At 62.6% G+C, this 13,285-nt stretch overlaps 1 protein-coding gene across 2 annotated transcripts; it reads left to right on the top strand.

Moving 5' to 3' along the window:
* The first annotated feature begins 2,290 nt into the window (after positions 1-2,290).
* On the top strand, positions 2,291-7,511 carry ELF3 (E74 like ETS transcription factor 3). 2 transcript variants are annotated; one of them, XM_006213240.4, is made up of 9 exons: positions 2,291-2,436; positions 2,822-2,992; positions 3,221-3,442; positions 3,553-3,648; positions 3,753-3,872; positions 4,008-4,097; positions 4,241-4,357; positions 4,840-5,035; positions 5,524-7,511. In XM_006213240.4, exons 2-9 carry the CDS (start codon positions 2,830-2,832, stop codon positions 5,636-5,638), a joined length of 1,119 nt encoding a protein of 372 aa, XP_006213302.2. In that variant the 5' UTR covers positions 2,291-2,436; positions 2,822-2,829; the 3' UTR covers positions 5,639-7,511. The 2 variants fall into 2 exon arrangements, with proteins under 2 accessions (XP_006213302.2, XP_072804944.1); XM_072948843.1 differs by lacking the exons at positions 4,840-5,035; positions 5,524-7,511 and having other exon boundaries at positions 4,241-4,831.
* Positions 7,512-13,285: the final 5,774 nt, after the last annotated feature.

Below are 13,285 nucleotides of genomic sequence, written 5' to 3' on the forward strand. Positions count from 1 at the left end.
CGTGCAGCTTCCCCAGTCCCCACCCAGGTCCTGGGTGACTGTCAGTCGTGTGGGGAGACACGGAGTCTGCTCAGAACTTGGCCTCAAGTTCTGATTTCCTGGTTTCCACATGGGGACCTAAGCGTTCAACACGAGTGTAGGGTGTGGAGTGAGGGGGTGCTGCAAAGTACGTAAATGTATTTCAGTTGCTTTTCCTAAACATGGGGCACCTGGAACCAGTCCCCCTTGTGCTCTGTTTCAAGGTGGTCAGCAAAGGTCTCCCCTCCCCTGCACAGGGTCTGGGAGCGAGGACCCCATGGCAGGTGGTGGGCGTCCCCAGCACAGAGGGCCCTGGGACGCTGACCGCAAACCATCTCTGTGGCTCGTCGGGGCTGCTCCCCGCTACGGGATATAGGCAAGGACTGTTCAGGGCTGTCTGGACAGTTCCCTGCTGCCTACTGGGCATCCTTTCTGATTCTGTATTGGCCAGGCTGTGCAGAGGAGCCCAGCAGCAGTGAAGGGGCCACTGTGGGAGCCCTTCCTCTGCGGGAACCTGGAGTCTAGTTTCACAGCTGGGGGTCCTGAGCGGTGCCGCCTGCCCACTCACCACCGGTGTCACCCGACAGTCCTGTGCCACTGTGGGAGGGGGTCCTGGGAGCCCCGCCTCCTTCCCCCCTCACCCCAAGGCCCTGACCTCAGGCTCCCCCGACCTGCTGCACTGATCCCTGGAGGAGAGGCAGCCCCAGGGGAGCCCTTCTCCGCCCCACCTGCCCCGCGAGGCCCCGCAAAGCCAGGCTGCTGCCAGCCTTTCTCCCGGTCCTCTCCGCGTCCCTCTCCCCCTGCCCGGCCTCAGCCAGGCACTCTCCGCAGGCCAGGGAGCACGTGAGCTGTCCCAGGGCTGGACCGGTTCTCCCGCATTCCAGGGCGAGGGGCTGGGCAGAGGGCGGCGCCGAGGGCCCAGGGGAAGGGGCCCTGGACTGGGTGCCCTCTGCAGAGCACCCAGCAACCTCAGAGACTGCGGAGGGTTAAAGGAAGGGGGCTCTGGGTGGGGTCATCTTTCACTCAGGAGGCTGAGTATGGCCAGGGGCCCAGGACTGCGGCATGAACGAAGAGGGCAGGGAAAGAGAAGGTCAGACCCTGCGTCTTTGATGCGTTAAAAAAAACGAGATCTGGAAGCGATCTGGGGGACTGTTAAATCCAGCCAGCCTTGTCTTCAGGGAGGGAAGCTGAAGAGACCCCAGGATCCGTCTCCACTGCCCTGGGCCACCCACACACAGGGTCTCCTGGTCTCAAGGGCACGTCCTTGCGTTTGGTGCTGAGTTCACAGAGAGGACCCGGCAGGGAGGGTCCCCTTGCCCGTAGGGAGGGCGAGGGCTCTGGAGACACAGGAGGGACTTCCGTCTCAGCCCCACCACTTAACTAGCTCCTTGTGGCCGGGGCGAGTCACTCAGCTCCTCACCTGTGAGATGGGGAAAGCCACACATTCCCGGCAGGTTCTGGTGAGGGTCAGGCGGAGACCTTGCTTCTGACCGCTAGAGGGCAGCAGGCAGGTGCTGGTGGAGATTAGATGAGGCCAGACATGGGGGAAAACACATCTACGTGGGTTGCATCCCAGCCAGTAGCCCTGGCATGGGGGGCTTCCTCGGGGCTGGGAAGGACTTCTGAGCAGAGCCAGGTTGCCCCAGAGGTGGCTGCAGAACCATGATGCTTGGATGGCGTCCGGCAGGCAAAGAATGCTGGGACCTTGCCAGCAAAGTAGATGCCAGCAGTGGGCCCTGTAGCTTGGGACACGGGGGCCCTGGCGACGCTGGCAGGCCGCTCCCACCCAGCAGCCCAGGTGTCCAGAGCCCCGTTTGGCCTGAATCCTGGGGTGGGAAAATCCCCAAACCTCCATGTCTTCTCTCTCTGCGGGGTCCCCTCGTCCTCACACCTGCAGGCCCATGGGGGCCAGTAGCTTCCCTGACCCAGTTCTGACCCAGATCCCCACCTGCCCTCCCCGCAGCAGCCCATCCCTGGCCTGGCCCCCCTGAGGAATTTCCTGAGCCAGAGGGTGGCCGAAAGAGCAGATGCCCACCCAGTGGCTCTGCGCCACCCGCCCAGGCCACTGCCCTGTGCCCAACCCCAGAGGGTGCGGATGACAGACCCTGACAATCATTAAACCAGCCCGGCCTGATTTCCCAGCACCAAGGCCTGGATCCCGGCCAAGTGGCACAAAATATGCAAATCACCTGGGGCCGGGAGCTCCGTCTAGAGGCCAGGAAATCCCCTCGACCAATGAGCCAGCGGCTCAGGTTACCGGGCGCCTATAAAGCCTGGGCGCGGGGCGGGGCGCCGAAGCTCCTGCTTAGGGCGCTGCGGCCAGAACCTCGGCGCGGCCTGGGAGCTCCCCTCCTGGATTTCTCCCGCCTGCTGCCCCTTAACCTGCCTGCCGGCCACACCCTCACCCGCTGCTGCTCGGTAGGACTGCAGCCGGGCCTTGGAGCCTGGGAGGGGCTGGTGGATGTGTTTGGAACCTGCCCTCCGCAGCTCTCTGCGGAGAGTCCCAGCAGGAGTGCGGGCCAGGGTGGTGTTCTGAGGGCCCAAGAGCCCCGGGACTGTCCCTGAGAGGGACAGAGTGGCCATGACTGCCGGCCCCACTCATGGGCCCAGGTGGGCTGAGGAGGGAGCCCAGCGGGAGGCCCTGTGCCCCAGCCCCTGGGTCTGAGAACCTGGAGAGGGTGCCTGAAGAGATGTTGACCTTGGCACCCCTGGGGTTACTCCTGCCCCAGGCTTGGCTGGAGCAGAACTGCCGGAGGGTAAGGGGAGGACCCTGGCCCTCACCTGCCTCGCCCTCCCTCCCCAGGTAGCCTCATGGCTGCGACCTGCGAGATCAGCAACGTTTTCAGCAACTACTTCAGTACGATGTACAGCTCCGAGGACCCCACTCTGGCCTCTGTTCCCCCTGCTGCCGCCTTGGGGGCCGACGACCTGGCACTGGCCTTGAGCAGCCCGCAGATGCCCCTGGAGGGCGCAGGTGGGTCTTGCGAGAGGATGGGGCGTTGGGGGAGGGGAGACATCCACCTGAGAGCCTGCTGGCGGATGGAGGTCTGGCGGGGAGGAGGGCCGGCTGTGCTGTTAGAGGCTGGGGGTTGGGGCTTGGGGGCTCCAGTTGGGGAGGTGCTGGCCAGGGCGCTGTGAGCACGTGGGGTTCCTTGCGGAACCCCTGCCGGGGCTGACCCGTCGCTGCACCGGCCCCTTGCAGAGAAGGCCAGCTGGTCAGGGGAGCAGCCCCAGCTGTGGTCCAAGGCCCAGGTCCTGGACTGGGTCAGCTACCAGGTGGAGAAGCACAAGTATGATGCCAGCACCATCGACCTGTCCCGCTGCGACATGGACGGGGCCGCACTCTGCCGCTGCGCCCCCGAGGAGCTGCGCCTCGTCTTTGGGCCCCTGGGAGACCAGCTCTACTCCCAGCTGTGGGACCTCAGTGAGTCCCCTCCTCCCTGCGGGAGGCCCTGCAGCCCAGCTCAGGGCGCAGCCTGGAGAGGCCCCGGGGGCAGGGAGGGAGCCAGTGGGCTCTGACCTCCTTCTTATCAGCTTCCAGCTTTCCTGACGAGCTCGGCTGGATCATGGAGCTGCTGGAGAAGGACAGCATGACCCTCCAGGAGCCCCTTGGGGACCAGGGCCCCTTTGGTGAGAGCCAATTCGTCGCCCCTCCCCAGCCGTCCTGCCCCAGCTCTGCCTCAGCCCCCAGCTGGAAAAGTCCCAGCACCGGCTGAACTTACCTCCTCCCCCAGAGCAGGGAAGCCCCTTTGCCCAGGAGATGCTGGAGGACTACAGACAGGCCAGCCCCTTCTACCCGGGCAGCGTGGGCGCGGGAGCCCCCTCCCCGGGCAGCTCCGAAGTCTCCACCACAGGTGAGCCCCTCCCCTGTCTGCCCCCAACCTCCCCTCCCCCAGATGCCCTGAGCCCTGCTCTCAGCACGAGAACTGGGCTTTCGGGCTGGGCAGCGGTACGGGTGGTGAGGGGCTCACGCTGACCCGTCTCCCCAGGGACAGGTACGTCTCAGAGCTCCCACGCCTCAGACTCCGGTGGAAGTGACGTGGACCTCGACGCCCCTGACACCAAGCTCTTCTCCGGAGGTGAGGGAGGGACCGCCGCGGGGGTCCAGTGCCCAGTGCCCAGGGGCTGGCCCTCCTCCCCTCTCAAGCGGGGTTTTCCTGGGGAGGGACTGTCCCCCAGTGCCTCCACCCCTCCCTCTCCTGACCTTCCTTGCCCCCCACAGATGGCTTACCTGACTGCAAGAAGGGGGACCTTAAGCATGGGAAGCGGAAACGGGGCCGGCCCCGAAAGCTGAGCAAAGAGTCCCGGGAGTGCATGGAGAGCAAGAAGAACAAGCACGGTGAGCGGGGAGCCTCCCCCACCGGCCCTGCCCGCAGGCCTCGGGCCTCGGGCCGCAGCCACCACAGCCTGCGGCCGGTCCCCGCGGCTGCTTCCTGTGCTTGTGCACTCGTGGCCCCTTTGCTCCTTGGTTGGGGCTGTTCTTCCTGGAAGCTGCACCCCGGCCCCCAGCCTGGGCCAGCTCTGTGGTCCGTGGCCTGCGCCCTCCCCACTTTGCTGCTGGGCTTGCTTCCAACCACGGCCTCCGACCGTGGGCCCCTCAGGGCGGTGCGGTGTTTCAGCCCCTCGCGTCCCAGCCAAGTGTTCGCTCCACATTTGAGTGCGTTAAGCCTCTGTGCTGTGTAGACGTGGTGCTGCCCAGTGGGGGAGGGGAGGAGAGAGGCGGCCTTCCGCGGGCAGCGTGCTGGGCTGGGCTGGGCAGGGCCGGGGCTGTGGGGTGCGAGGGTGCCCTGGGCCGCTGACTGATGGAGCCTGGCCTGGCAGCCCCCAGGGGCACTCACCTCTGGGAGTTCATCCGAGACATCCTCATCCACCCCGAGCTCAATGAGGGCCTCATGAAGTGGGAGAACCGGCAGGAGGGTGTCTTCAAGTTCCTGCGCTCGGAGGCCGTGGCCCAGCTGTGGGGCCAGAAGAAAAAGAACAGCAGCATGACCTACGAGAAGCTGAGCAGGGCCATGAGGTGAGCGCCCCGCGGGCCAGCCCCACTCCGCCCACGTGGGGAGTCCGGGCTCCGCCTGCCCGAGGCTGGAGTGAGAACCTGGGAGGCAGCCGGCCGGCCCACGGCACATGCTGGGCCTGGCCTGACGACATCTCTTTGTATCGTCTGCAAGGCTCGTGCTGAGCGAGGCACCCGGTGGTGAATGGGCATCAGCCCGGATGCACCCCAGACCCGCCTCTTCTCCCAAAGCAGCTGAGGTGCTTGTCTTGGGACCTCAGCTTCCCCCCAGATCAACCTAGCTAAGGCCGCTTCCAGCCCTCACGTCTGTGGTTTCGTGGCAAGCCCTAGGACAGAGCCATGAGACACAGAAGCCAGGCAGGGCTGGGGGTGCTCTGGACGCAAGTCTAGGTGGACGCTCCTCGCAGTTTCAGCAAGTGGGCCAGGCTGGGGCGTGGTGGGGCCGGTCACCTGCGGAGCCCCGGGCACCTCTGACCACCCCTCCCCCTCAGGTACTACTACAAACGGGAGATCCTGGAGCGGGTGGACGGCCGGCGGCTCGTCTACAAGTTTGGCAAGAACTCCAGCGGCTGGAAGGAGGGGGAGGTGGCCGGGCGTCGGAACTGAGGCTCAGACCAGCCCTGGACCAAAGGCTCAGACTTGAGGCTGCAGCTCCTCCGGGGAGGCTGCCAGGCCGCCATTTGGGCGCGTGCCTTGCGCTGAGGAGAGACGTGGAGGTCCTGGCCTCCGGGCTGGCGGCCTCGCCCCTGTCCTCCTCTTGGAATCACAAGCCTGGGGTGTGAAGTGCGCTGAGCGAGCACCGACTGAAGCTGCGCCTGCGGCTCCTGCTGTCCGGGCTTGGCAGGCCCCTCCGGACGCCGCGCCGGCGGAGGACCGTCCCTCCTGCAGGGCTGCACCCAGCCGAGGAGGCCGGGGCCCTGGGGGCTCTGGGAGGGGCCCCTCTCTCTGGACTGGCTTTCTCCTCCCTGCTCAGTGCTCGGACTCCGCAGGCAGGGGTCAGAGCACTCCCTAATTTATGTGCTGTAAATACGGCAGATGTACACAGAGGTCTATTTTTTCTAAGACGTTCCCCTCCCCGCCCCTCCCCCACCCAGCGCCATGGTCACACTGACTGTTCTAGACCCCCAGCTGGGCCAGTGAGGGGCGGGGCGACGCCAGGACCCTCCAGACGGAGTCCTGGCTCCTTCCTCCTGTGAATGGGGGCAGAGACCTCCAATAAAGTGCCTTCGGGACTTTTTCTAACCTTTGCCTTAGCTACCTGTGTACACAAGCCTGGACCTCTGGATAGGATGTGGGCCTGGGGTTAAGAGGGGGGACCAGGGCAGGGTCTGCTGTCCAGAGGTGAGGGCAGAGGTGGGTGTGCATGCCCCAAAACTGAGGGCCAGGGGCACAGACTGGCTGGTGGGGGCTGCGGGGGGAGCAGGGGACAGGTGAGTCTGCTCGGGACCCGTCCTGCTGACTTGAGGCACCTGCTGGCCTCCCCGGGCCTGCCTCCTCCGCGAGGCTGGGTGTGGACCTGTGTGCTCTAAGAAGTCTGGAGCTGCATGTCCGGCCTTGTGGAGTGGACGCCTGTGCATTCCAGCCAGGTCAGCTGCAGGATAAACCCCAGCTTCACTGTCGGACATGAAACGGGAGATACGATCTTGTGGAGGGAAAACAGACAAAACGAGAGAGGACTGGAGGAGGGACGAGGAGGAAGAGGTGTGGACAGCTCCGGCCACGCGGGCACTGCTCCGGACACGCCGCGCCCACGCGATCCGCCCGGGAGAGGAGACTTGCACCCCGTTCACACACGGAAGGAGGCGCGGCGGCCCCGTGCCGAGCTGCATGTCTCCCTGGCGGCTTCTCCAGGGCTCAGGCTCTTCTCAAGACATCCTCACAAATTCCAGAACTTCTGGGACTCTGTCGCCGCCTCCACAGGACGGTGCTCCAGGGCTCAGAGAAGATGGGGCATTGACGGGAGCTGTAGGCGAAGACCCTGGAGAAGAATGTCTCCCCGCCAAGGCCCGGATTCCACGGCGCACTTTCCAAGGCCATTCTGTACGTTTGAAATGCTGTCTAGTTGTCTTAGAGATACCAGATTGTTCACCACGGGGACGGGGGAGGGGAAAGCTGAGACAAACTGGAGCGTGTATGCATGTGCACGTGGGACTCACTCTGGACGGAAGAGTTCTGGTGGTCAGAGCAGAGTCATGAAAGAAGCTAGAATCTTCTGGAGCGTGTGGAAAGCAGATTCCTTTCTGAAGCCTGGGCGTGTCAGTCCTCAGGGTTGGGGGGCACTGATCAGCTGGGGATCCCAGCCCAGAAATCACCTCATTTCTTGAAGATCGCTGGGTGCGGGGCCCTGCTCACCTCTCCACCCAGTTGTCTGGGGATCCTGACACCCCAAAGAGAGGCCCCCTTGTTGCCTGAGTCCCTTAGAGGAGAGTGAGCAGGAGCCCCCAGGACCAGGCCCCCCACCTCCGGCTCCTGCGCCTCCAGCAGAGAGAAAGGCCCTGAGGGAAGATGCTACCCGCCCCTCCGAGGGTCTGCTGCGGGGAGGGGGCTGGGCTGCGGGGCTGGGAGGCAGCTGCGCCTGCCCTTTGTCCTGCCATTTTCAGTTACGAGGGGCTTTCCTCATCCTGTCATCTCACTGGATCCGCACCACAGCCCTTCAAGGGGACGGAGTGTCCTCCTGTCCCTGTTGAGGCTAGTGGCTGGTCCAAGGTCAGCGGTGGGTGACAGGGGACCAGAACCCTGGCCTCCTGCCTCAGGATGGGAGCCTGCTGGGGGCTGGGTGGCCCTAGGGAGGGGCCCCCACTCCCTCCAGAGGGCTCTGCTTCCCCACACAGGGCCTCCTCCCCTCCCCCGTGGACCCAGCAGAGCCCAGCAGACCTGGCCGCCTCCCTCCTCCCCAACCGCCACCTCCTCCCTCGTGGCTGTGAGTCTCTGGGCGTGGCAGCTGTTCCGTCCTGCCCTGGACTGCTTACCTCTTATCTGCCCCGTGGGGTGTGCTCCTGGGCAGGTGCGGGAGCCCCTCCAGGTGTGCCTGCGGGGGTCTCCCCCTCAGCTCCCCCCACCTCCTCCCCCTCGCTCTGCCTGCCCTGGAGCAGTGGGAGAGAGCGCTGGCCTCTCCACCTTCTATTCCCAGTGCCCACCCACGCCCACTCCCTCTTGCCTGGGGCCTCATCGCAGGGCCTCGCATGGCGCCCGCCCGCCCTCCCGCCGCAGAGACAGCGCTGGGCAAGTGTTTGTGGGGCTGCTGTGTCCCTCCCTGCCTCTCCCTGCCGGCCGGCACCTCCCCCATGCACGCACATCACACACACACACACACACACAGATCCCAGCCTCACACAGCCACGCCACTGCACACACACACACCACACACACACAGGTCACAGGCACACCCACGGCCTCGACGGACCCTGCTGTGGATTAACCCCCCAGCCCCCTCGGCCCCTTCATTGCCTGCTGGTCTCTCGCCCCCACTGAAGCCCTCCCTTCTCCCTGCCAGGTGGGCTCAGGCCTCCCCGCCAGGTAGATCCAGAACAAGATGAAAACTCGGCCCCTTGTAACAATCGTTGACGACTCCTAGGGGCAACAGCGGAGCAGAGCGTGGACCCGAGGTCGGCCCTTCCAGCACGGGCCCTGAGGGTCCCCGGGGGCATCTCAGCTGCGTCTGTGCCCCCAGCCCTCTAGGGCTGCCCTGAGCCTCCCACGATGCATCCTGACACAGGGCCACCGCATCAGTTGGAGGGATGTATCCATCCAATACGCCGTCAACTTTTTTAAAATCAGAAGAATTTTCACAACACAACTTAGATTGGTGACTTCTCGTAAAAAGCAGGTCTGGCTGTACTGAGTCTGCTCTCCTGCTGGACCAGAGTGTACAGGAACGGGGCCCCAAGTTCACCATCCTGACAATCACACTGTGGCTCCGAGGCAGCTTCCCATCCCAGTCGGAAACACCCACGCCCGCCCCACCCCTGCTCCCAGACTGAGAGCCCGCTCTGCACCCCTCCACCTGCAGACGGATGGCGCGCTGAGGCTGTCAGTCAGTGAACAGGTGACGGGGGGGTCACCCCTGGGTGTGGAAACCCAGCCAGCTGCCTCCGCTCTGAATGCCTGGGATGGGGACCAGGGCCCCCATACTTACTAGGAAGCATCAGATTTTCTCACCTCAGGACCACTGTTAGCCCAGCTGGTGCACAACTCAAGGGCAGCCATGCACACTGGAACATGGGCGTGACCTTGGGACGGGCACGGCTGCTTACCCAGAGTGCCCTCGGAGTGACCCTGCCCGACAGCCTTGTCCTGGCCTCGCCCTGTCCCCTGCGGGGGGCTCCATCTGTGCGACAGCCCTTCCCCCACCTCCTCCCTCCGCCCACCTCTCCAGGAAGAGCCAGGCCCCAGGTCCAACCCTGCACCATCGCCATCTACCAGTGTCCGTAAAACAGGGCCCTGGGTCTGGGTGGGCCAGCCCCCTCTTACAGACGGGGAGACGGAGACTCAGAGGAGGAAGGCACCTTGCCCAAAGCAACACAGCGTGCGGGGCAGGACCTGACCCCTAAGAAGCACCTGCAGGTGCTGGACAGTGTGTCAGGCTGGTGCTTAACATCCTTGCCTCACCCATCATCCCCGAGTGTCTGCTGTGTCCCAGCCCCAGGCTGGGTGCAGGGGACCCAGAAGGGAAGAAGCTGCCCTGGGATGGTCAGGCCTGAGAAATCCCAAAGACCTCAACCTGCACAAACCTCCCAGTAGGCCTGGGAGGCCGGTGGACCCCTCATCTCACAGCCGAGGAAATCGAGGCTGAAGAGGGGCAGGAGTCACCCCAAGTATCAGAGCCATAAGTGCAGAAGACCCAGACTAGAACCCTGGCCCTCTTGCCTTGACCCCACAGCTGACTGCTCGAGACGCCCCGAGCACCACAGTCCACAGTCCTCCTGCTCCCCAAGCGCCTGAAACTCCACCCTCAGGTGTGCAGTTTGAGGAGTGCCTGGTGGGCACATCCACCAGAGCCACCCTTCAGGGAACTTCCCAGTGATCCTGTGGGAGGATGGACAGTGGTTTCCAGTTTCTGAGACCCTCCCAGGGCTAGCATCGCAGGGGAGTGTAGCCTCGTCATCCCCTCCTGTGCTCCCCTCCCCTTCTCTTCCTTCCCTCCCCTCCCTCCTTCTTCACCTCCCCTCCGCCTCCCGCCTCCTCCTCCTGCTACGTGCAGGGCTGGGCTGGGGCAGCACCAGCAGCAGTTAGCCCAGCTCAGCCACCCGTTACTGGAACCTTGTGTCAACTCTGGAGCCGATCCAGGAAGCCACACCCAGTGTCCCTCATGACTCAGCCTCACCTGCCCACCTCCATACCTGCCAACCTCACTGACCTAGGATGCACCGTGAGGGAAAGTCCCAGCATCCCTTGGTGCACCTCCCCTCCCCCGCATGATTGCAGGGCCCCTCCCCTCCCCCGTGTGACTGCAGAGCCCGCTGGGACTCAGAGTCCTCCTGTCTGGAAAGGTGCAGGGGGCAGGTGTCGGCGGGGGCAGAAGCCTGCACCCTCTTCCTCTGAAAGTCCAGAAGCTCAAGACTGGAGAGACGCTGCCTCTTGTACAGCAAACCGGCAGGGAGTAAAAAGACCTCCCCCCCACCCCCGCCACCCAATGTCAGGCCGGCGAGGATGCGAGGAAACTCAAACCTGCCACAAACGCTGGTCCAGGTGTGAACTAGGACGCCCTTTCTGACCAACAGTTTAGGAGCCGTGAAAGCACGCATACCTCTGACATGGCAATTTCACGTCTGAGAACATTTCCAAAGAAATCAGCTGGGCAGGTGCCCAAAGACACACGTACCAGGACCCTCACTGTGGCCGTGTTGTAATTGCAGGCAAATGGATCGACCTAAGAGTCACCCAAAGGGGCTGACGGAACCCACCCCGCTAGAGGTACTTGCTCAGGTCCGAGGCGGCTGCTCCGCGGCACTGGGCAGCCCCGTCTGCTGTCCTGCGCGGCGGTCTGTGAGGCACTGTTAGGTGGGAGAAGGTGGGCCTGCCTTTACTGTGTGTAGAGCGATGCACTTCTGTGACGTGTTCGTGGTTCTCTCCGGGTGGCTTCATGGAAAAGAACTATTTTCTGAAAAGACTTAGATTGTGTATATATTATTACAAAAGAACCGAACTATTTCCTATTTGAAAATAAAGTCTGTAAGTATCAAAGGGTTAGAAAAATTTCCAGGGGCTGTTATTTATGCCTGTTGACTGCAGAGTGTTTCCTCCTGTCAGTCACTCAGCGGCAAGAACCGTGTCTTTCAGTTTGGTGAGAAGCCTTTGGCTCTGAGAGGCGAAGGCTCCACCCAGAGGCTCGCAGCCGGCCCCAGCGTCCCTCCACTCCTCTCCCCGCCCCCGTGGTGCTTCTTCCCGCGCGGCCGTCCTCAGCTCAGGTCCTCGTCACTTCTGGCACCCCTCCCTCACTTCCATGGTTTTCCTCTCTCTGCTGAAATTCCAAGTCTGCTCCTGTGTGCCGTTCACTTTTGCCACTAGAACTTTTAACATCTGAGTCATTCGTGACTCTGGTTCTGTTGGTAACTTTGTTTCTTGACAGCAAGATTTTTCTCCCTTTGATTTTTGTGTGTCTTGTCATTTTTTGTTAAACGCTGCACATCTGCGGCCCGTGGCAGCCACACCGGCCTGTGTCTGGGGCAGGTCTTGAGTGGGGAGGAGTTTCAGCCTCTCCCCCAGTCCCCGGGGCCTGTGCTGAGGGCCCTCACCTGACACGGGGCATCGGGGGCTGGACGACTGTGCTGCGCTTCGCAGAAGCCCAGCAGCATCTCTGGCCTCCAGCCACCAAATGCCCACAGCTCACTCCCTCTTCCCAGCTGTGACAACCGAAAGTGTCTCTAGACATTGCCAAAATGTCCCTGGGGACCAAGATCCCCGCCCAGACCTGGCACTCTAGTAGGACCCAGGGTCACGACTGTGTCTTGCCCCCCCAAGCCGACCACCCGCACCTGGAAGTCCTTCCGTCCCCAGCCCTGAGCTCACCCATCTCCTCTCCCCCTCCTTCCTGCTTCTTCTGGGGGAGGGTCTGGGTGGGGCTTCTGCCATCCCCCACTGAGGGGGGCTCCCCCAGTCTCCCACAGGCCCCTCCGTCTCCTGATCCCCGTGGAGGTCTGTGAAGGAGAGCCCGGTGTGTGAGTGACACCGGGCACTCTGTTCTGTCACACTGGCCCTCGCTCTGCCTTCAGTAAGTCCTTAAATTTATTAGCAGATCTTCCCCCTCCCCTTGCTCTGCATCAGGTGAGTCCTTGGGGGGGGCCTGCCTCTCCTTGGGCTCTAGGTTCCCCAGGTGCCCTGTGACCCCAGCCCTCTGTGTCATTAGTCTGGCGTTCTTGTGATGCTAGGGCGGGAGCGGTGCCCTTCCAGCTTTCTCTGCCCGCTCTCTCGGTGTCCACGTCGAGTCGCCACCCCTCGCGTTCTGTGCACGGTGCTTCTTTTGGTGGGGAGGTTCTAGATCTCTGTGATAATCTTAAAAGGAAGCCTTTTCCATCCTCACCCAGATTGCACACACACACACAACTGGCGTCCACGACCCCCCTCAGGTGCCCAGAGCCACCTTCTCTCAATGTTTCATTCCATTTCCTGTGACTTATCCAGAAGTGCCTTCACACTGGTTCAAGGGTAATCATTGTAGATTGTTGCGGGAAAACAATAGAATACTGGGAACAAAAGAATGTCACTTTATTGAGGGGTTACTGCGTGTCAGATGGTAGCATTTAACACGTGCAAACTCTCAGTCTCACAACCCCCTTTCGAGGCGGTCCACAATAGCACCCTTTTATTGATGAGAAAACCAAGGTGCAGGGAAGTCAGGCCAGTCACATGGCTGGTAGGTTTGAAACTTGCACTCAAACCTGAGTGGTTTGATTCCAGAATTTACGCTCTTAAGCCTGATGCCTAGACATCCACTGATAGAGGTTACAGTGAGCTGAAAAGGATGAGGTGGCTGTGGGCAAACTCATGTGGAGCGATCTGCAAAGCAGGCTGGGCAGGGAAGGAGCGGCAGAGCCACATGTATGACTTGTTGTGATGTGCATGTGTGCATGCGTGCATGTGCGCGTGTGTGCATATGTGTGTGTGCACATGTGTTTGCATGTGTGTGTGTGCGTGTGAGGGAGGGTGTGAGGGATGAAGGTAACCTGAGTTCCATCTGGAGTGTGGGGGGGAGTCAGCATGGGCGAGGAGACTTTTTATAGCAACCTGCTGTATGACTTGAACATTTTACCGTAT

This window comes from Vicugna pacos, chromosome 23 (assembly GCF_048564905.1).
Source record: "Vicugna pacos chromosome 23, VicPac4, whole genome shotgun sequence".
NCBI classification, from domain to species: Eukaryota; Metazoa; Chordata; class Mammalia; order Artiodactyla; family Camelidae; genus Vicugna; species Vicugna pacos.

Bases quoted from the DNA above. Each gene is read 5' to 3' on its own strand.
- ELF3 (XM_072948843.1), top strand. From the start codon at position 2,830: ATGGCTGCGACCTGCGAGATCAGCAACGTTTTCAGCAACTACTTCAGT. The intron at 2,993-3,220 runs GTGGGTCTTGCG...GGCCCCTTGCAG, and splicing joins GATGCCCCTGGAGGGCGCAG to AGAAGGCCAGCTGGTCAGGG. The intron at 4,098-4,240 runs GTGAGGGAGGGA...TGCCCCCCACAG, and splicing joins CACCAAGCTCTTCTCCGGAG to ATGGCTTACCTGACTGCAAG.